The 18,733-nt window shown below is 50.1% G+C and overlaps 8 protein-coding genes across 8 annotated transcripts; 5 read left to right on the top strand and 3 right to left on the bottom strand.

Annotated features, from left to right (window-relative positions):
* The first annotated feature begins 26 nt into the window (after positions 1-26).
* Positions 27-955, top strand: MYCFIDRAFT_48132 (uncharacterized protein). Its single transcript, XM_007921824.1, has 4 exons — positions 27-260; positions 390-597; positions 658-845; positions 910-955. The coding sequence occupies exons 1-4, from the start codon at positions 66-68 to the stop codon at positions 925-927; spliced, it is 609 nt and encodes a 202-aa protein (XP_007920015.1). The 5' UTR covers positions 27-65; the 3' UTR covers positions 928-955.
* A 716-nt stretch (positions 956-1,671) lies between these two features.
* Positions 1,672-3,424, bottom strand: MYCFIDRAFT_209633 (uncharacterized protein). The gene is made up of 2 exons (XM_007922960.1): positions 2,863-3,424; positions 1,672-2,808 (listed from the first exon to the last, which is right to left on the bottom strand). Exons 1-2 carry the CDS (start codon positions 2,873-2,875, stop codon positions 2,090-2,092), a joined length of 732 nt encoding a protein of 243 aa, XP_007921151.1. The 5' UTR covers positions 2,876-3,424; the 3' UTR covers positions 1,672-2,089.
* Positions 3,425-3,521: 97 nt separating this feature from the next.
* MYCFIDRAFT_209632 (uncharacterized protein) lies at positions 3,522-4,314 on the top strand. The gene has a single exon (XM_007922959.1). It carries the CDS (start codon positions 3,644-3,646, stop codon positions 3,926-3,928), a length of 285 nt encoding a protein of 94 aa, XP_007921150.1. The 5' UTR covers positions 3,522-3,643; the 3' UTR covers positions 3,929-4,314.
* On the bottom strand, positions 3,522-7,273 carry MYCFIDRAFT_205819 (uncharacterized protein; the record flags this gene model as incomplete). Its single annotated transcript, XM_007922958.1, has 14 exons — positions 3,522-4,413; positions 4,455-5,063; positions 5,099-5,142; positions 5,203-5,278; positions 5,308-5,352; positions 5,389-5,477; positions 5,510-5,527; positions 5,569-5,705; positions 5,739-6,035; positions 6,074-6,435; positions 6,485-6,996; positions 7,041-7,065; positions 7,102-7,165; positions 7,209-7,273. 14 exons carry the CDS (start codon positions 7,271-7,273, stop codon positions 4,255-4,257), a joined length of 2,502 nt encoding a protein of 833 aa, XP_007921149.1. The 3' UTR covers positions 3,522-4,254.
* A 311-nt stretch (positions 7,274-7,584) lies between these two features.
* On the top strand, positions 7,585-8,081 carry MYCFIDRAFT_26170 (uncharacterized protein; the record flags this gene model as incomplete). The annotated part of the gene is made up of 2 exons (XM_007921543.1): positions 7,585-7,750; positions 7,801-8,081. Coding segments are annotated over 2 exons (447 nt in total), but the record flags the coding sequence as incomplete, so codon positions are not given.
* Positions 8,082-8,672: 591 nt separating this feature from the next.
* Positions 8,673-11,124, top strand: MYCFIDRAFT_125368 (uncharacterized protein; the record flags this gene model as incomplete). The annotated part of the gene is made up of 4 exons (XM_007922957.1): positions 8,673-8,812; positions 8,869-9,089; positions 9,162-9,814; positions 9,862-11,124. The coding sequence occupies 4 exons, from the start codon at positions 8,673-8,675 to the stop codon at positions 11,122-11,124; spliced, it is 2,277 nt and encodes a 758-aa protein (XP_007921148.1).
* Positions 11,125-12,014: 890 nt separating this feature from the next.
* On the top strand, positions 12,015-13,569 carry CKB (casein kinase II, regulatory subunit). The gene is made up of 2 exons (XM_007924090.1): positions 12,015-12,954; positions 13,021-13,569. The coding sequence occupies exons 1-2, from the start codon at positions 12,250-12,252 to the stop codon at positions 13,534-13,536; spliced, it is 1,221 nt and encodes a 406-aa protein (XP_007922281.1). The 5' UTR covers positions 12,015-12,249; the 3' UTR covers positions 13,537-13,569.
* A 144-nt stretch (positions 13,570-13,713) lies between these two features.
* MYCFIDRAFT_71284 (uncharacterized protein) lies at positions 13,714-14,991 on the bottom strand. The gene is made up of 2 exons (XM_007922124.1): positions 14,696-14,991; positions 13,714-14,635 (listed from the first exon to the last, which is right to left on the bottom strand). Exons 1-2 carry the CDS (start codon positions 14,938-14,940, stop codon positions 13,837-13,839), a joined length of 1,044 nt encoding a protein of 347 aa, XP_007920315.1. The 5' UTR covers positions 14,941-14,991; the 3' UTR covers positions 13,714-13,836.
* Between the last annotated feature and the right edge of the window lie 3,742 nt (positions 14,992-18,733).

The raw sequence follows: 18,733 nt of genomic DNA, 5'->3' as shown, positions 1-18,733 counted from the left end.
TCCATCAGCAACTTTTCCCTTCTTCACTCCTGCTCATTCACCCCCGAGAGTGCAAATCAGGCAACATGGCGCTGCATCTCGAACTCCTCCTCTCCTTACTGGCGCTCGTGTCGCTGGGAAATGCACACAACATTCTTCTGCGCGCTCACTCACGAGAGTGCTTCCACGAGGAATTGCACAAGGACGACAAGATGACCGTCACTTTTCAAGTTGGCGACAGGGAATTTGGAGGCAGTGGGAATCTTGACATTGACTTTTCGGTACGCATACACCGCAATGCCATTATTCGTCCCCCAGCGCACCGCTGGGGCATGAGTCGGGGCAGGATAGCAGCACTCTCTACGATGATGCATGAAGCAGCATACATATGCTGACCCGCACCCTACCAGATACAATCACCGAACGGAGCATATCAGGTCAACGAACGAACTGTCAGCGCTGGAGACCATTCCTTCGATGCGAAAGAGGACGGCAGATACACGTACTGCTTCAGCAACGAGCACTGGTCCGCGAACACAAAGGAGGTCAGCTTCAACGTACATGGAATCGTCTATGTCCCTGAGAGCGAGGCTCCACAAGATCCCCTCGAAAAAGAAGGTGCGTAGAAAGGAGGCTCACTCTCCGTACCAAGGTGAATAAATCGCTGACCTCAAGCAGTCCGCGCCATGTCTGAGCTCATCGCGCAAGTCAAGGACGAGCAAGGGTACATCATCGTCCGCGAACGAACGCATCGCAACACTGCTGAGAGCACCAATGCTCGAGTCAAGTGGTGGAGCATCTTCCAGCTCGGCGTATTGGTTGGCGAGGGCATCTTCCAGGTGTGGTGGCTGAAGCGATTCTTTGAGGTAAAAGATAGCTCGCGCCCTTCATTCAACAGAGGTGCCCTCGGCTAATCTGTGATATCGACAGGTCAAGCATGTAGTATAACAGATATACACGAAAAGCGATGAACATTATCTGGAAGCAATAGATGACTATAGTCACCAAGTATTTGGGCTATTGGACACTGTGTCATCCTCATTTTCAGCGTTCGCTCGAGGTTCGTTCTCAACTTGCAGTGTGCTTCCGCCCCTTCTTATTCTCGGTCGGCGCGCTGAAGGCAAGCACTTCTACCTAGGAGAGCTCCGGCGTGTCTCTAACCCAAGCAAAGTCTGCATCACAACATAGTGCGGACAGAGAGTGCTTCACCATAGCCAGGGATCTTGATCACTGCTACAAGACATGCATGTCGCCGTCAACCACAGGTGCCGGCCATGAGACCGAAGCGTACTTCAAAGAGCTGGAAGGCTTGCCCGTCATGGAACTGTCGTCCTGCCGGCGCACATAACTCTGAAGCCGAGCGCGATATGCAGAGTCTATAAGTCTTCCTTTCACTCCTCCAGCCTTGTCACATGCCGTGAAAACACGCCTGTCGGACGGCAACGAAGAGCCTTGGGCTAGATCAATGATATTTGCGCAGAAACTCCAACTGGATGCCAGTCTGTATGGACTCAAAGAGGGCATTGCGATAAGCGCTGTCGTAAAATGAATAGTCAGAGTACTTGAGAACTTTTGTACCGCTGCTACGTTGCAATGACATGGCGACAGAGGCTTACTTGCCTATATGATTTGCCTTGCCATACAGTCGTGAGTGGACATCGCAAGCAACGAGAATGGTTGGAAAGAAGGCGTATGGGAAGAAACAGTGTTGTATTGTAGTCAAGACTTTACTTTTGTCAACTGCTAGCAAGCTTCTGTCAATCTAACCAAAATCAACGAAGCAACGCAATAGTGTGCCACGAGTCAATCAACTATCAACGCATAATGCTTCAAGATAGGAGACGTCAGTAGGCCATGAAGATCACATGCCAATTTTGCCCTTCATCCATCATCGTGAAGATGTCCAGACCGTAAGGCCGCGCCAAGGAAATGTGAGAGTAGTCGTCGAGACCAGTGGCGACGAAGCGCCCGTTGCGCTCTCCTCCAATGATGAACAGAATGAAATAAGAAAATTTTCCACCACCAGCGACTGTCCAAGGCAGTCGCCATTTTTTTCCGAGTGCAGGATTGAACTTTAGTGCTTGAGCTTTCTGCGCCTGAGCAGCGAGTCCTACTCGCTGTCAGAAGCATCAGCGCCCAAAGAGACCGCCTTCTGCTTCCAGAACTCGACTTCTGCTTTGAGGGCGGCAATCTGCCCCTCAAGGCCGTCACGTTCCTGAACCTTCTTTGCTCGTGACTTTCGAGCAGCGGCAGTGTTCCTCGCACGCTTCAAGGCGACAGGGTCGTTCTCGTCGACAACAATTGGTGGCAGTGGCTTGTCACGCTTGCGAGCAGCAACACCAGCAACATCAGAGTGCTTCACAGCTGGGCTGAATGGAGTCGGTGATGTCTGGAAAGTTGAGCTTCGCTTGCGAGCATTGCCTTCGCCTCCGGGGTGAACAACGATAGTGTTGGACGAGGTGCGCTCCATCAGTGGTGCTGGAGTTGGCGCCTCGGTGTCTTGTTCAGGGAAGAGCGAGAACCATGTCTTGTCATGTTGCATGCTGTCTGTGAAGAGTGGTGAGGTCTGGTAGTCATCCGGAGTGTCGAGGTATGTAGAACCAGGTGTAGTCAGATTGGTGAACGATGTCGATGGCGGGACTGAGTCGTTGAGCAGGTCCTTGGGCGAGATGGTGCCAGCGTTGGCACCGTCATTGATAGCGGTGAAGCTGTTGTCGGCCGAGCCGATGAGCTCGAAGTCGCCGCCAAAGCTGTCATCGAAGCCGAAGAGTGCGACGTCTCCACTGGCGTGGAGATCGCCGAATGTGCCGTCGTAGGCCACGTTGATTTCTGAGTCCATGGTTAGACCAACGCGCTGGACGAACGAGTTCGGCAGTGAATTACCTCCGCCTCCCATTGCGAAAGAGGTTGGATCTGTTCCTTGCTGAATGTACTGATTATTTTGCTGAATACCCAGATTACCGGTTGAGTTGGAATGAAATAAAGGCACAGGTGGGCGAGTAGACCGGTGAGCTGTTGTATTGATTTCCTTCTGAGATGAGTTGAGATGTCCGTTCGCGTGACACGCTGCTGCGGTCGCAGTGCTAAACGAATGAAGCAGCGTCGGATCGAGCGATGGAGCGCGTCGAGAAGGCGGAAGAGCGCGGGTCTGAGGTTGATGGAAGAGTTCGAAGTCCTGCGAGAACTCGGGTTGGGGAGGCAATTGCCTTGGTGCAGCTGGTGGTTGGGGCCATGTTTGCTGTGTAGAAGCCGTGGTGGACGGCGGGGAGGTTTTCACAGAGGCGTGGTCTTGACGACTGGGCGCGTGGTTGTGAAGGTCCGAAGACGCTTCGAAAGTGGAGTTGAGATGGTAGGTTGAGTAGTTAATTATGGTGGGCGAGGTCTGGAATCAAGCAGAGGCAGCCATTTTCGTGGTTGTCTCTGATGATTGTGTATGGTGTGCGCTTGGTGGGATGGGGAAGAAAGCAGGCAGACGCGGGGCTGACGAGAGGTTTTGTGCGAATTCGCTTTCGGATTCCGCGTGAGTCACTGGGATTAAGGTTGGCGCTAAGAGTGCGCCGGTGAGTTGAATTTCGAAGGCGGAAGTGCGCAACGCCAACATGATGAACTGCAACACCACCTTCCCTCGTGCTTTGCGCCTCAACTGGTCCGCGTACTGTGCTCCATGCGCAACAGTCACCCACCGAATTTACGGCTTGGTCTCACGACGAGAAATGGCCGCACAGCGCTCTGCGACTCCACAGAATCTGAGGCCGCAGAGGCCGCAGAGGCCGCAGCGGGCTGTGCGCAAATGCGGTGTTCCAATGCGGCGTTGGAACTGAGCGTCGGCGGAGCAAAATCGTTGCTTCGCCCGGCGGGTTACCGTAACTTGCATAAGTTAACTGACGCCTTGCATCCTTCAATGCATTCCACAGGGCGCGGTTTGCTGAAAGGACAAGTTGCCGGATGACTTGGCGTCTGCCTGATGCAAAGTGTCCGGGGTGCTTTGCGATTTTTACCTCCAACAATGTGTCGCGAGCGTCTTTGACTCTTTGATGAAGACATCGACTCGCTTTAATATTGGACCACGAACAAGTCACGAAGACTGTTGGACATCGAAAGCGATAGTAAGCACATCACATGCCCTCGGCCAGGACACCAAGTCTGGCGGCTCTCAGGGCAAGTCTGACTTATCGTACTCCTCGCAATGTTGGCGTGGCGCATGGGTCAGGCTCTAAGTCAGGAAATGTAATGCTTCCGCATTGTGCAGCATTCCAGAGTGTCGTAGGTGTGAGATCAGACGGTGCGATGTGGTGTCAAGACGGAGCGAGGGAGGTGAAGTTGAGATGACAGGAGATGATCGGAATTATGGTGAAGTGGAACAATCAGCCGAAGCTCTTGGTTCGCTTTATTATATCTTTCGATATGATGAGAGCTTGCCAATATCTCAGAACGCTACGGCTTCATCACTCCATGTAACTCTATGTCTCTTGGACATCATCTTGGGCCTCTGCCCAGAACTGTTCGCGGAGCAGCATAGCTTGAGTGCTGCCGTCTGAAGCGTCCAGAAGCTGATCTAGTCGCTCGTCCCAACCATGCTCTGCACAGTAAGCCACAATCTCAGTCTTGAGCGGATCGAGATTAGTATCAGGCCATGGGACATCCTCTGAGGCATTCAGTTCTCCCAGCTTGGTGTCGATGTGAGGTGGTACCTTCATGCCCTGATAGAGCTTCCATTGTGGTGTGTGGGCGTCGTTCAAGAACATGGTCACGTTCCTGATCTCTGTAGCAAGAAGGGAAGCTCCGTCGAAAGGACTTTTCATGATGACTTGTGCGTCAGGAAGTATCTGTATGCCTTCGAAGTCCTCTGAATTGAGATTTTGCTTCGTAAGTGACTCTCTACAATGTCGCAGCATTGCTCGACAAGTGGTGAGATGGATGAGCAGTGCCGAAAGACTGCCCCATTTCTCGATGGCTCCAGGTTGTGTCGGACTAGCCATGACAGACTTGTGTAGAATTTTCAAGATCCGTCTTTGCTGCATCAATTTTTCCGTCCAGCGCATCGTATCTGCGGGAGGCACCTGCACCTGGCATGCAATAACTGGCTTAGCACGATTCACAACGAGAATTCGAGCCGCACCAAGCTGGCGGAGTCATCGATTCTTTGAGTGATTTTGGAAGTGACTTACCATTGCAGAGATTCCGGAGACAGAAAAAAGTTGGTCTCGATCCACCGTAATGCACTGACCGACCAGCTTGTAGATGCGGGCGCGAACATTACTGCAATACGCTTGACGTGCGATTGGGGTTTGTGTCCTTTCTTTGGTTTGCTTGCATCGCTGGCCTAACCTCCAGCAATCCAGTACCTGCTAGGCATGTTGAAGGCTGTTCTCGCTCAGAGTACAATTATTTGAAGGAATTCGCCTTCACGTTCGCCATCACAACCATAGTTTCGCACAAAGCAGTGTCGATGCAAAACAATCGCGCAAAGTTAGATGTCCCAGAGGATTTTGATTCTGCTTCATCATGACGACCCATTAGTCTCGGTCACGGCGTTTCATTCGTCCTCCTCGAAATCATCGAATGGCCAGTGTCGCGCTGTCATCTCACGCTCCAAGTCATCACCCGCAACTTCCAGTGCACGGGTCTTCATCGCAGCCGCCTGCGCCACAGCATCCTCGTACCCGTCATGTGGAACCCAGCCGTGTGTGCTGATGCCAATAACATCGCGCAAGATGTCCATTCTCCTGTCGATATCTTCCTGCTTGGCCAATTTCTACAGAGTATCTTCTTCTTCTTTCGAATCGAACATTATTGGACAGGTGCTACCAGGAGCCAGAGTAGCCCAGCCTCGTACTGCCTGTACAAGATCCGCTTTAATAGGAATGCTGTTGCCCTCCCAGGGCGCCAAGGCGTGAGTACAGAGTCTTCTACGAAGCAGGCTGGCTTCAGACATCATCCTAGAAGGATGAGCTCGCAAGTTAGCAGATGGTCTAACAAAGGCCCAAACAAGACTGCTGCCATGAGAATGGAGGAGTGTGTGGCTCGAGCCGTGTATCTCTTCCAACTCAACATAGCTGTGCCTTGCACTAGATTAGGTTTCCTTCAGACTTACGCTTTGTAGTGCATGTCCAGCTTTTCAGCTGCAGGTCCCACGTAGTAGAAGTGGGTACGCCGGCGCCGATAAAGATCAAGGTTCTTCTCACGATCGCCTTCGTCCATCTGATAAAGCTCATCTGGTAGCTCTGGCTTCCTCAACTCCTCAGAGACCGGGTCACCATAGTTTTGAAGAGAATTGGGGATTCCCGCGTGCAAAAACAGAGGTAAAATATTGCTGTGCTGCCAGTCGATGACGCTCACGATCTGACATTCGCTGTTGATGAATATGTTGTTCAAGTTGAGATCTGGATGCCGGAGGATGCTCCGTTGGTGCCATGTCTCATTTGGAATAAGGTGCGGAGAGACTCGCTCGAAGGCCTTGAGATTCGCGATGTGGTCGTTTGAGTGAACCTTTTTATAATCGAACATCTCCCTTCATACCCGGTCGAAAGGAAGTCGCGGCTTGCCATGTCGCAGGGAAATCAATGCTAAACAGCCTAGCTTCCAGATCAACGATTCCAGAAAGCACTTTGAGTCGATTCTTGTCCGATAAATTGATCCAGACATCACCCAGACGCTGTGCATGAATCTTTTCCATCACGATGTATTCAGCTCCGACATCGTTGTTAGAGTCGAGTGCATAGCCATGGATACGTGGCGTTGGGACACCATGACTGCGAACGAAGTCCATGGTAGCGACTTCGCTGGCCACAGCTAACGACGCAGGCTGTGTTGAAGGATAAGGCAAACGAGCAATGATTTGATGACCATCGTTCAAGGTAAGCTCAAAGACTCTGTTGAAGCCACCTTCGGCAAGTTTACGAATAGATTGGACATCATCTTGCTCTCTATTGATCGATTTGGCAGCTGCGTTAATGAGGGCAGGCATGCTAAATCTCGGACGTCGCTCGGCCAGGCGACGTGATTCGTTGAATCTAACTATGCATGTATTAGATCGGCATCAGATCCGTTGTCGACAACACTACTGACGAGTAAACGTACATCCATCTTCCGGATGTGTATCCGGGGTTTCGTCAGTCACACTTCACCCCGCGGTCGCAGATAGTGGAAAGCGTGCTCAGTCGCTGCAGTCAGGGCAGGAGAAATGCTGCAGTTTGCTCGTTGCGTGGTCAGGTGTTAGCGATCGATACGAAATCTTTCTCAATACCGCAGTCACTGCTCCTGTGGCCCAACAAGGATTGAGGTGAGCAGGCATGCTTCCAAAAGAATTGCAACATCTTGAAGATGAATGCGAAAGATGAGGAGTTGGAAAATGCGTCGAAAGAGATGAGGCGATGCGCCGCACAGACTCCCGGCCCGGCTAGCGCGCTTGCCAAGAATCATTGTCTTCAATTGTCTTATCGATAAGCGGCAAGGGTCGTGCTGCTTGTGAGGCTGCTGCAAGCATTGCACGACCACCATTCACGCATGCCATTACACTGACCGCAATGGCGTCCGCTCAACAGGCTCAGCAAAGTCAGTCATGCCCGAATTGGACCCTCCAAGCAGCCATTGACTGTCATCGTAGTCGATCTCGCACAGCTCGCGCCGCAGCAGCTGTCTCAAGTCAAGAAGCAACTCGACGATGAAGTCCAACATCTGAGCACATCGCACCAGAACCTTCGCACTGCACAACAAAAGTTCCGCGAATGCAAAACAAGTATCGAACATGGTGTTGCCAAAAGCGCAAGTGGTATGCGACGTGATTTCCCATCGAAAGCATGATATTGACCTCGGATCCAGATAAGGCTTTGCTCGTTCCGTTGACTTCCTCGCTATATGTGCCTGGCACGCTAGCCGGTACTGACACTGTACTTGTTGATGTCGGTACTGGGTTCTTTGTCGAGAAATCTACCAGCGATGCTCAGAAATTCTATGATGGCAAGATTGAGGAGCTAGGCAAGAACATCAAGGACTTGGAAAACATTGTCAACAGCAAAGCAAACAATCTGAGGGTGGTGGAAGAAGTTCTCAGGCAGAAGATGCTCGCTGGGCAGGGCCAGGCCGCTGCAGGTGCGGCATGAAAGCATGGTGCCACTGTCACTGTCACGATATCCCAAGCTGGCAAACTGAAATCAGAGCGAGCATCCGAATGTGCCACGTCTGGAAACACACAGACACAGCGCTCATGGAGCTGCAGGTCATCTCTGCAAGCACAACCTGCTACGCTTCGTTTGTAAGGAAGCCTACGCGTCCTGGAGAGCAATGCTCCATACTGCCCGTTTCGTTGGCAGGCAACGCTCAGGGCCAAGGGAAGGCCGAGAATGCGCTCAGGACTTATACACGGATGCGTCGGTAAGCTCTCCGTCGCCAAAGTGCGATGAATCCAAGCAAAGGCAGACTACTGAAGGCTCATGGGATCTCTGCCTCTGCTGTATGAATAGAAGATACAGATTATGCCGAGTATCTTTCATCTCTCCGTAAAGTCTGTGCCAAGTCTCATGCTCAGTCGAAGTTGTCTGGTGATCCTCTGCGGCTCTGCCTCTGCCAGTCATCGGTAAGCTTTCGCAGCTTATTCCGCCCCCGCACGTATTCACACGACCCAATCGTTTCGCTTCGGCCATGCAACTCTCTAGTCAGGCATAATGAGTCTCGATGCGCAGAACATTGCGCAGATGGCAAGAGATCTGCAGCAGCAGCCGCAGCAGAACGAAAATAGTGACAGCAACGCAAATGGACTGAAGCGCAAGGCCGAGGATCACGGGAACCAGGGTCAGCAACGCGCCAGACGAAACCGATATGTATCGATCGCGTGGTAGGCACATGTACGGCTGGCTAATGCACAGATTGATGCTGATAAGTGGGGACCAGCAATGAATGCAAACGACGCAAGATCAAATGCAATGGCCAGACTCCTTGCCAAAGATGCGGCAACCTCAACCTCGAATGCGTTTATGCGCCGAACTGTTGCGCCGGCTTCAAGGAATCGCAAGAGTTCAAGGATATGTCGCAGCAGATATCGCTTTTGCAAGACCAAGTCAGTGTACTGTACGATCAGCTGAACCAGCTTCGTTCACAGGTCACCGGCCATGGTCTGGCACCGGCTTCACAAACCGGCAACACACCTATCGATCCGTCCCTGCAGACTTATGGCTCTCACCGAGGATCATTCAATGCGCGGACCGCTTCGCCAGGCGTAGGCGCCGCGGCTTTGTCCCCGAGCCATCATCGTCCTCGTGCGTCAAGTCAATCGCAGCAACGCTTTAGAGGTCCGACCAGTGTAGCCTTTAATTTGGGTGTCGCAAAGAACAGCTTGGAATCAATGGGCATAACGGGCCAGCCTGATGAGGAGAATAATGGGAGTGGTGATGCAGGGACAGGCACAGCAGATGCGACACCACAGCGAAGCCCAGCACTGAAAGGTCAGCTGTTGCAAAGCATCCATCGCGATAAGGATCCTATATGGACAATACCGCAAGAGGAAGCAATCAGACTATGTCGAGTCTATGAGGACGAAATGGGCTTGATGTATCCTGTTGTGGACATCAATAAAGTCATTGCATATGCTGGTAAGCTTTATAAATTCATGGAAGCGGCACATCGCTCGGGCTTGATGCAACAGGGCCTGCCGGGATCCGATGCCATTGACGATGAAGACACAAATTTGCTCAAGGTGGTCATGGCCACGGCAATGACGGTAGAAGCATCAGGACGCAGCGAGACGGGGCAGCGGATGTTCGAATACGTGCAGCCTGCCATTGACACGATGCTATTGGGAGCTATAGGAGTAAAGGCCATTCGGCTCCTGGTCATGACTGTAAGCTTTGCTGCAACTTCTGCATGAATGAGCTGATGGAACTTTAGGCAATGTACGAATTTCATCGCGATAACGAAGGCACATCGTGGAGGATAATAGGACTGACTGCACGGTTGTGCATTGAGCTCGGTCTTCATCGTCGCGAGACTTACGACGCTATTCAAGACGAGTCGGAACGATCAGATACGATGCTATTGTTCTGGGCAATATATGTGCTGGACAGACGCTGGAGTTTCGGAACTGGTATGCCCTTTGCCGTCCAGGACACTGATATAGATCCGCAGCTTCCTAAGCCGGAGGACCGCTCACCGTACCTTAGCGCTATGATCCAGTATTCCGGCATCAGCAGCAAAGTGTGGAAGTCGGTCGTCGCTCTTCCGATGTCTCCTTCAAGAGGCGGGGCGCCGATCAATGTCGACGAGATGAACTACTTGGACTATCAAGTCATCCAGTGGCACAGAAACATCCCTGCACATCTCCGCTTCGAGCATCCGTCTCAGAATGGCAAGGTGCCTTCTACTCCGATCGGTCCCTCGCCATCGCGAGCAGGCCACAGATTGCGTATCTTGCTTTACCTTCGTGCAAACCAGATGCGCATCCTCATCTATCGACCCGTCCTACATTCCGCAACCTCTATCATGCAGCACCGAGAACAAGCGCAGACAGCTGTGGACGTTGCCAAAGACACGATCAGAGTTTTGACTCACATAAATCAGACGTCAGATCTTTATCGCACTCAGCAGGTCATGTTCAATGCCTTCCTGACGTCGGCGTTGGCCGTGCTGTTCCTCGCGGTGAGCCACACTCCGGCCGTTTTCGCCGAGAATGTCCGTGAGGAGTTCTACATGGCGCTTGAACTCGTTCGAGGATTTAGCAGAGGCAGTTGGGTGAGTCGGCGGCTATGGAAGACGATCCGCGTTCTGAAAGAAGTTGGCCCTAAGCTCGGCTTGATGATGAAAGAAGGATCGAACAACCAACAGCACAGTTCCAGCAAGGACGAGGACGCAAGCCACTCTGCCGCCGTGGCCATGGCAGGGCTGGCTGGTGTCAATGTCGATGAAAACTCCTTGTACAATGGAGGACCGCAGCAGCATCACTGGTCGGCTCAATCGGGAGCGAGTAGTAGCCCGGAGAATATGGTTCACGATCTGACGAGCCTGTTTGAAGCAGCCGGCGGTTACCAAGCAATGGAATTGAACGGTCACCATAATGCCGACGGTGGCTACGGTCTAAACGCTGCAGACAGTGTAGAAGGCTTCGGCAGTGTTGGAGAAGATGGACTGTCGAATATCCTCAGTGAACTTTTTTGATGGGTGGCTGATCACGTCCATTCTGCTGTTGCGGTATTGCGTGTTGGCGGAGATTACTCGAAAGCGATAGCACAACGTGCATTGTACATAGGAGACGTGTGACGAGAGACGAGCGCAACCAGGCATGCCATATTACATGTACCTACGACCCTTTCCCCATACCAATCACATCTTATTCCCACGTGACAAAGAACCTTATCGATGCGGTGGCAGTGGCTGTGGTCAGATCTCCATCGGCGCTCAGTTCGTGCCGCGCACGCCGCGCAGCAGCCCACCAAGCACCAAAGCAGCAAGGCCGGCCCCGGCCCCTCGTTCATTGTTGCAGCTCACGAAGCAGTCTGGACTTTCTGCAAAACCAACGCACATTGCAGGCTTACGGCAACTCCTGACGTGGTCGTCCGAAACTGACGTCTGTGAACAATCCCGTGGCTTGTGGCGGTTGAGAGAGAGGCAGAGAAGCCAGGGCGAGCCCGAGCTCGAGCCGTCGCCTAGACTTTGAGACTTTGAGCCAGGGTGCAACTCAGTTGCTCTATACAAACTCGAGAATTGCAGTGCACAGAAACATTGCTCGCGCCCAGAAGCAGGCTTTCACTTGGACACGTCAAGCGTCGGCCCTCGAATGGACAGGACATGTGCGCGACTGCAGTGCGCTTGACTTTGTGCATGTGATTCAGCGAGAAAAGAAGCAGAGCAGAGCCCGGCTGCGAGACGCGACGACCGAAGACGACCGAACGACGAGTGCTTTTGGAAGCGGCGATTGTTTGAGAAGGAGCAGGAGCAGGAGCAAACGGTGGGCAGATCGCTCAGCGGCCAACGCGGAGGGAGCGCAAGCTGGCGCCCGATTTGATCGCCGTTGATATCGAAGGGACCGCGGCCTTGACCAGCGACGACACCTCCTCTGGCATATACGCCGCCCCGCCCACCTATTCTCAAAATACTCCCCCGCCTTCGACCACTGGAGGAGGACTGCTGCCACAGCGCGACCAGAACAACGTCAATACCTACGCCCACGAAGCGCTTGTGCGTCCGGATCTGCACTTGCATCACCGCGGGTTGAGCCTGAGCTCGGCTTTCGAGAAGGCTTGCACCGTTCACCACGTCGCGCTGGACGACCTCTCCCAAACCATGTCCTCCTCCAGTCAGGCGCCGGAGAGCTGGATCTCCGCCTTTTGCTCGCTGGTCGGCCACGAGTATTTCGCAGAGGTTTCCGAGGACTTCATCGAAGATGACTTCAATCTCACCGGGCTACAGAGTCAAGTACCCATGTACAAGGAGGCGCTGGAAATGATCCTCGATGTCGAACCCGAAGACGCCAGCGAGGAGGAAGAAGAGGAAGAAGAGGACGAGGACGACGATGAAGACGAGATGCACGACGGCGAGCTGGGAATAGGACGTGGAGGCTACCGGAGAGCAGCAGATGCGGCAGCTGCAGCAGCCGAAAGACGGCATCTGCGCATGGCCAGCGATTTGAGTGTGATCGAGAGCTCGGCGGAGATGCTTTACGGACTCATACATCAGCGTTTCATCACGAGTCGACAAGGCATCCAGCAGATGGCGGAAAAATATGAGCTTGGTCACTTTGGACACTGCCCTCGAGTATTCTGCCAGGGCGCAAAAGTACTACCCGTGGGATGCTCCGATATACCAGGACAAGAGACCGTGAAGCTGTTTTGCCCGAGCTGTCTGGACGTCTACACGCCGCCAAATAGCCGCTTTCAGACCGTGGATGGAGCATTCTTTGGTACGACATTCGGCTGCCTATTCTTCATGACATTCCCGGAACTCGACGTCGGTGGCACAAGGCCGCCGCCAATCGATGCGTCTTCGCCTGTTTCTGAAGCAACACGAGAGAAGGGTCGAAATTCTTTATCATCATCTCTGGGCAATGCTACACAGCAGATGCCTGCGCCTCCCGTAGAGGCGGCACTGCCGAAACAACCTGAAAGCATCAACGGCATTGCTCCCAAGAACCTCGCACCAGGGCTAGGACCGGGCAGTATATATGAACCGAGGATCTATGGCTTCCGCGTCAGTGAAATTGCAAAGACTGGTCCGCGAATGAAATGGTTACGAAGTCGACCACAAGATGTGAACGAGCTTGATGAATGTAGGGTATGGGCGGAAAACCAAGAAGCAATGATGTCAACGACAGGAGGTGATGCTGGAGGAGATGGAGATGCCATGCCTGCTTTTGCAGACAGTGAAATGGCGGACGATAACGAGGAAATAGACCAGGGTGAACAAGAAGATCAAGATATGGACGCCAGAAATGGTGACGAGCATGGACTGGAGTCAAGGGATGTTGCGGCACAGAGAAGGAAAGCTGTCAACAGGAGGAAAGGCAAACACGAGGATTCTGGCGCTGGGCTTGTTAACGGCGAGTCGAGCAGAAGTGCTGTTAGAGTGGGTTGACGCCAGCCACCACCCATGTCATTCTTCGGGAAGTTCGTTCGTTTGAGCACAGCTATCTAGCGAATGCTTGCTGCGTTCTACTTTCATTCTCCTGCTCTCTGCATAGCGGCGTCGAGATCTTGGGTTTTATCATGACTGCAGCGGATGGACAAGTGATTGGCTGGCTATGAGTAACGCAGTATACCATTGTGCAGTGCTCTGTGGAATCCAGATTGATCATTACCTCATGACTTGGCGAGCCTTGAGCGCTGATCTTTATTACTTTCAATTCCGCAGCAAAATTCCTCGAAGACTTGGCAATTATGCTAGTAAAGCCTTCTGCGTGTCGTATGTGTACTTGTTTTCACCATGCCAGTAATTCGCCGCCGTCGGCTTCGCAATCAGCCACGCCTCGTCCAACACCTTCAGCACCTCGTCCGGCAAGGGTCCCTTCTCGATGTGGGAGAGATTGGACACCATCTGCTGTTCACTTGATACACCGATTATGATTCCATCCGGCTTTCCTGCACCAATGTCCAGCTTCGAGTGGTGGACCAGCCATCTAAAGGCGACCTCAATCAGAGTCAAATTGTGCTTCTGCACGACTGGCTCAATGATCCTCAACGCATCGAAAGTGGCGTCCTTGAAGTACCGTTCCCGGTATCGCTGTCCCATTGCGGATGCTGTATTACTGAATCGTCCTTGCTGAGGAACATCTTGCGTTTTGATCTTGCCTGAGAAGAGACCGCCGGCAAGTGGGTTGTAGACCACAATGTCCAAGCCAAATCGCTTGCAGGTGACGATGAGTTCGGGCTCGATGTTACGTTGGATGGCATTGTACATTCCTTGGTAGATGGTCGGGCGCACCCAGTTGTTGTACCTGCAATGCAGCCAGATCTCTGCCACTTCCGCGGCCGTGAAGTTCGAAAGACCGAGTTGGACGAATTTGCCTTGCTTGTGCAATTCGTTCAACTTCTTCAGAGGTTCTGTGAAAGGGATGCTCCGGTCGGGAGCGTGAAGGTAAAAGATATCGACCGTGTCTGTGCCAAGTTCCTTCAGAGATTCATTGAGCTTTTCCTCAATTACTTCTGCAGCATGTGCTCCTGCCTTGTGAGGATACCTGTATAGACGTCTTCAGCTTTCTATACTCGTGATAGACAGCAAAGTCGACCAGACGTACCATTTGGTGGCCAATGTGAGTCCACGATCTTTCCAGCCAGCGTCTCGGGTCCATGCCTCCTGCTTGCCTCCAATGTACATGCGAGCGGTGTCAATCTCGTTATAGCCGCGCGACTGGAAGGCATCAAGGCAGGACTTGTAGTCGTCCAGCGAAGTTATCCTGGCACCTGAGGCTTCATCCGGCCCGAAGGTCATGGTGCCCAGGATAACGCGAGGCTTTCCACTTCCTGCATTGATGAGTGGCATCTTGGCTGCAGTGCTTGAGATGAATGTTCTGTGAGAAGAAGCGTTCGTGACAGGCGGGTGTTGCGGGCGGTTATAGATGGGGAAATGGCGAGTGGAATAACGGGAGATATTCTGTCGCAGGGCTGGCTAGCTACGCTACGGTCCATTTTAGGTTGTGGATGTATTTCGACATCAGTTACTAGTCTTTGCTAAACGGCTCTCAGGTCAGCACTCTCGCTTGTCTAGGACATGTAATGATGTGGTCGTTGCAGTTGCACGTGTTAAAAATGTGCTGTGGATCGCTGCGCAAGCAATCCATGTATCACGAAGCGGCCGCTCGTGAGTTATACCTACGTGTCCTTCTCGCGATAAGGCTAAACTGTATTCGGATGCTATATAATATCTATACTAAAGATCGGCTTTACGGTCTCGGCCGCAGTCCTTTAATATTGCTTACGTATATCCGGACTTTTTTGCGGCCTATAAAACCGCTTGCCTTTATATCGCTTACTTATTCTATAGCCTTATTCTTCTTGCACTCTCTTATATTAATCGATCGTATTAGAGCCTCCGGCGGCTCTCCGAGGGCTACTACGTAGAGCTTGCCGCCCTTCGGGCGAAGTCGTCTCTAGTTCTATTACTAATTATAGGGCTTTAATAGCTTAGTATATGTCCGAGCTACTTCTAGACGTATATATAGGTTATCGACTTCCTATTAATAGAGGCGAGCCTTACGGCTCTCGTCGCGCTCTCGTAGAATGCGCTCGTCTTCTATCTTACCTAGTAGTAGCTAGCGTATATCTAATAACTCTTATAGTATAATAGTAAGGAGGCGATTATTCTCTTCTCGCTAAAGTCGCTTACGTTCTATCTGCTCTATATCTTCGCGTTAGAACTGTTCGAGCTACACTTAAAGTTTAGACTAAGTAATAGCTTCTACTATTACGTCGTTATCGTTATCGCTAAATTCCTATTACTCTATATCTTATACTATATTACCCTAAGACTTAATAGGTAAGAGGCTAGGCGCTAGAGGCATACTAGCGCCTTATATAGCGGGAGTTAGAACACGGTAGCTCGTACTACGGAGGTGCTAAGTTTAACGACGCTTATAGTTAGCGAGGCGTATCTTATATATATTAGTTACGCGAATACTAAAGCGATTATAATCGAATAGTGTTTCGATTATAAGGTAATCTAAGTGCTTAATATAAGAGTAAGTAACGTAAGTTAAGCCTATAGTAAAGTCCTTCTTAGTAAGATCTAGTACTACGCGATCTAATATTAAGCCCTAGGCTTTATAGATAGTAATAGTATAGGCGATAGTAACTAGAAACATCTCGCGGGTACAAGTACGCGTGCCTCTCTCGAACTCGCGCCGAGATAGGAATATTATAATATAGGTACAATCTTCTACTATTTACCTCTAGATAGAGTAGTCGGAGGGTTGTATTTAGCCTTAGCTTCGCTATAGGACGGTCTACCTCCGATAAGCCGATAGTCGTATTTGTCGAAGGCAATAAGTAGGTAAAGAGGGAGATTAATAGTAGAGTCTATATTAGTAGACTAGATAATATCGACGAGAGTGCTAATCGATCCGTTATTAAGACTACGTTTAGTCTAGATATTCTTAGTTAGTATTAGGCGATAGCTAAACGAAATAGGAAGCATAGCGTAAAGATTGCTACCTTCTTCGAATGTCGCCTTCTTAGCTCCGCTTCTAGTATAGTTAGCCTTTAACAACTTAACGACCTTGCTACTATCGCGCATCCGGATATAATTATATAGGTTTATAGGCTTCTTCTTCGAGTAGATCCGTAAAGCATCCGTAAAGTCTGCCTAGCTATTCGTATCGAGCTAATTCCGAACGCGGGTAAGTAGGAAACGCTAGTCTTCTTTAGTAATACGGTTCTTACGTATATTCTCGAGCACTAATTTGAATGCTAAAGACTTTCGATCTATACTAGTCTATCGCTAAATAATCTTTAACTCGATAGTATACTTTAGCTCGAGGTACGCTACCTGGCCTTGTCTCTCTTCGTTGTTTTCGACTTTGCTACTAAAAAGTAGCTTACTACTAACTAGAAGGAGTTAATAGAAGTCGCTAAATACGAGAACGCTAAAACCTCTATACTACTCGTTCTTCTTTGTAGCGATCTAGCGGAGTCGGCGGTCTAAGTAGCTAAGTATCTTTAGATTAACTATTAACTTCTTATTAACGATAACATACTTAATATGTCGAAAGGTATATTGCAGCTCTAGCAACTTCTTAGTCGTTAAATTAGTAAAGGTAGACTAAACTAGTAGGAGTAATAGAGAATAGAGGGTCTTGCCTTTAATGCTATTTGCAGCAATGCTAGTAGGTATAGATCGTAGAACAGGACTGCCGCTGGTGCGCTAATACTCTTAGTCGTGCTACGCCTAATTGCGCTATAGGTAAGCTAATAGAATAGCGATTATATAAGATTTTCTAGTGCCTAGTCGACTATCGATATTAATACGTAGAGGCTCTAGCTTTATACTATATAAGGTCTGTTAGTAGTGCTAGATTATAGTATCGTACAGAATCTTCTACTCTTTGTTTAGTACGGTGTATTAACCTTGCGACTAAGACTATACTATAGTTTTAATAGACTAAAGTTCCTTCTGCTGCTTCTACTAGTTACGTTGTAATTAATAGATATCGGACTAAGGGAACTTCTTAATATATATAGTCTAGTCGTAGGTCCGATCTATGTTACGTAGGCTAAGAGCGTCTTTATTATCTATACGAATGCCTCGAACATTGTTATTACGAGAGAGCTCGGCGAAATACAACTCGTCTCCTTTATTAGTCTAGTTAGGATCTTCCTATACATCCTCTAGGGATCTAATAACTATATAGTAGTTATCTAGATAAGCGTATACAAGCTAATAGTGCGTATAGGCCTTAGCGAATAACTTAAATAATAGGTTAGTATTAAGCGCTCCTAGAAACCGATATAGCAGACTCGGGTATATAGTAAAGGGATAGTAATTAACAATCTTAATACGGCACTAGTCCTCGTACTTATCTCTAGGCTTATAGCGAGGAAACTAGTTAATTATACGGTCCGGGGTATTGTCCTACCGAGAGTGTATCTTCTTCAAATTGCTAAAGTTGTACTTCGTTAAGAACTAATAGTATATAACGTCTTACAAAGGATAAGGCTACTCCGCCTTATCGTCGTTATTAGAGCCTTCTTTAGCTAATAGTGCAGCAGTAGTCTATAGCCGCTCTATATACTTCTCTAAGAAGGACTTCCCCTTCTTAACCTTACCTCTAGGGGCAATGTTAATAGTGCTAGACTAGTCGTTATACGGGCGGCAATCTATACTAAGTACGGTACGAGAACTAACCTAGAGTAGAAGTCGATTAATTAGGTAGCAAGCCTCCTACGTAGATATATCTCGCTCTCCGATTAGCTTATTATAGAAGCGCTAGACTAGAGACAGTAGCGCATATTGCACTTCTAGTCTTATCGTGCTAAGTAGGTGCTTAGTTAAGTCCTATAAAGACTAAGTAGGTACCTCTACCTTAGAGGTATACTTTAGGAGGTATTATACGGCTTGCTCGATCGTTGTATAAGGGGTTAGGTCGCAATTCGCACGCTACGCGTATAGGACTATACGCGAGTAGTAATTTAGCTATAGATTATTGCATTTAGGCGCAAAGCCTAAGTAGTTTAGATTCCGGTTAAAGTTTAAGGTTGCTACCTCGCGCTCTTTATAAGGATATCTAAAGCGGCATTCCTTTATAGAATTTAGAGAGGCACCCTTCTTTCGACATATATAA

The sequence above is a fragment of the Pseudocercospora fijiensis genome, assembly GCF_000340215.1.
Source record: "Pseudocercospora fijiensis CIRAD86 unplaced genomic scaffold MYCFIscaffold_1, whole genome shotgun sequence".
Lineage (NCBI taxonomy): Eukaryota > Fungi > Ascomycota > Dothideomycetes > Mycosphaerellales > Mycosphaerellaceae > Pseudocercospora > Pseudocercospora fijiensis.
The sequence above is the reverse complement of the archived record's forward strand: the minus strand, read 5'-3'. Positions and strand labels throughout refer to the sequence as shown.

Coding starts and splice junctions, on each gene's coding strand:
- MYCFIDRAFT_48132 (XM_007921824.1), top strand. CDS start 66: ATGGCGCTGCATCTCGAACTCCTCCTCTCCTTACTGGCGCTCGTGTCG. Junction 261..389: donor ATCTTGACATTGACTTTTCG/GTACGCATACAC, acceptor GCACCCTACCAG/ATACAATCACCGAACGGAGC. Junction 598..657: donor AGATCCCCTCGAAAAAGAAG/GTGCGTAGAAAG, acceptor GACCTCAAGCAG/TCCGCGCCATGTCTGAGCTC.
- MYCFIDRAFT_209632 (XM_007922959.1), top strand. CDS start 3,644: ATGCGCAACAGTCACCCACCGAATTTACGGCTTGGTCTCACGACGAGA.
- CKB (XM_007924090.1), top strand. CDS start 12,250: ATGTCCTCCTCCAGTCAGGCGCCGGAGAGCTGGATCTCCGCCTTTTGC. Junction 12,955..13,020: donor CAATCGATGCGTCTTCGCCT/GTTTCTGAAGCA, acceptor AATGCTACACAG/CAGATGCCTGCGCCTCCCGT.
- MYCFIDRAFT_71284 (XM_007922124.1), bottom strand. CDS start 14,940: ATGCCACTCATCAATGCAGGAAGTGGAAAGCCTCGCGTTATCCTGGGC. Junction 14,636..14,695: donor CTCACATTGGCCACCAAATG/GTACGTCTGGTC, acceptor ACGTCTATACAG/GTATCCTCACAAGGCAGGAG.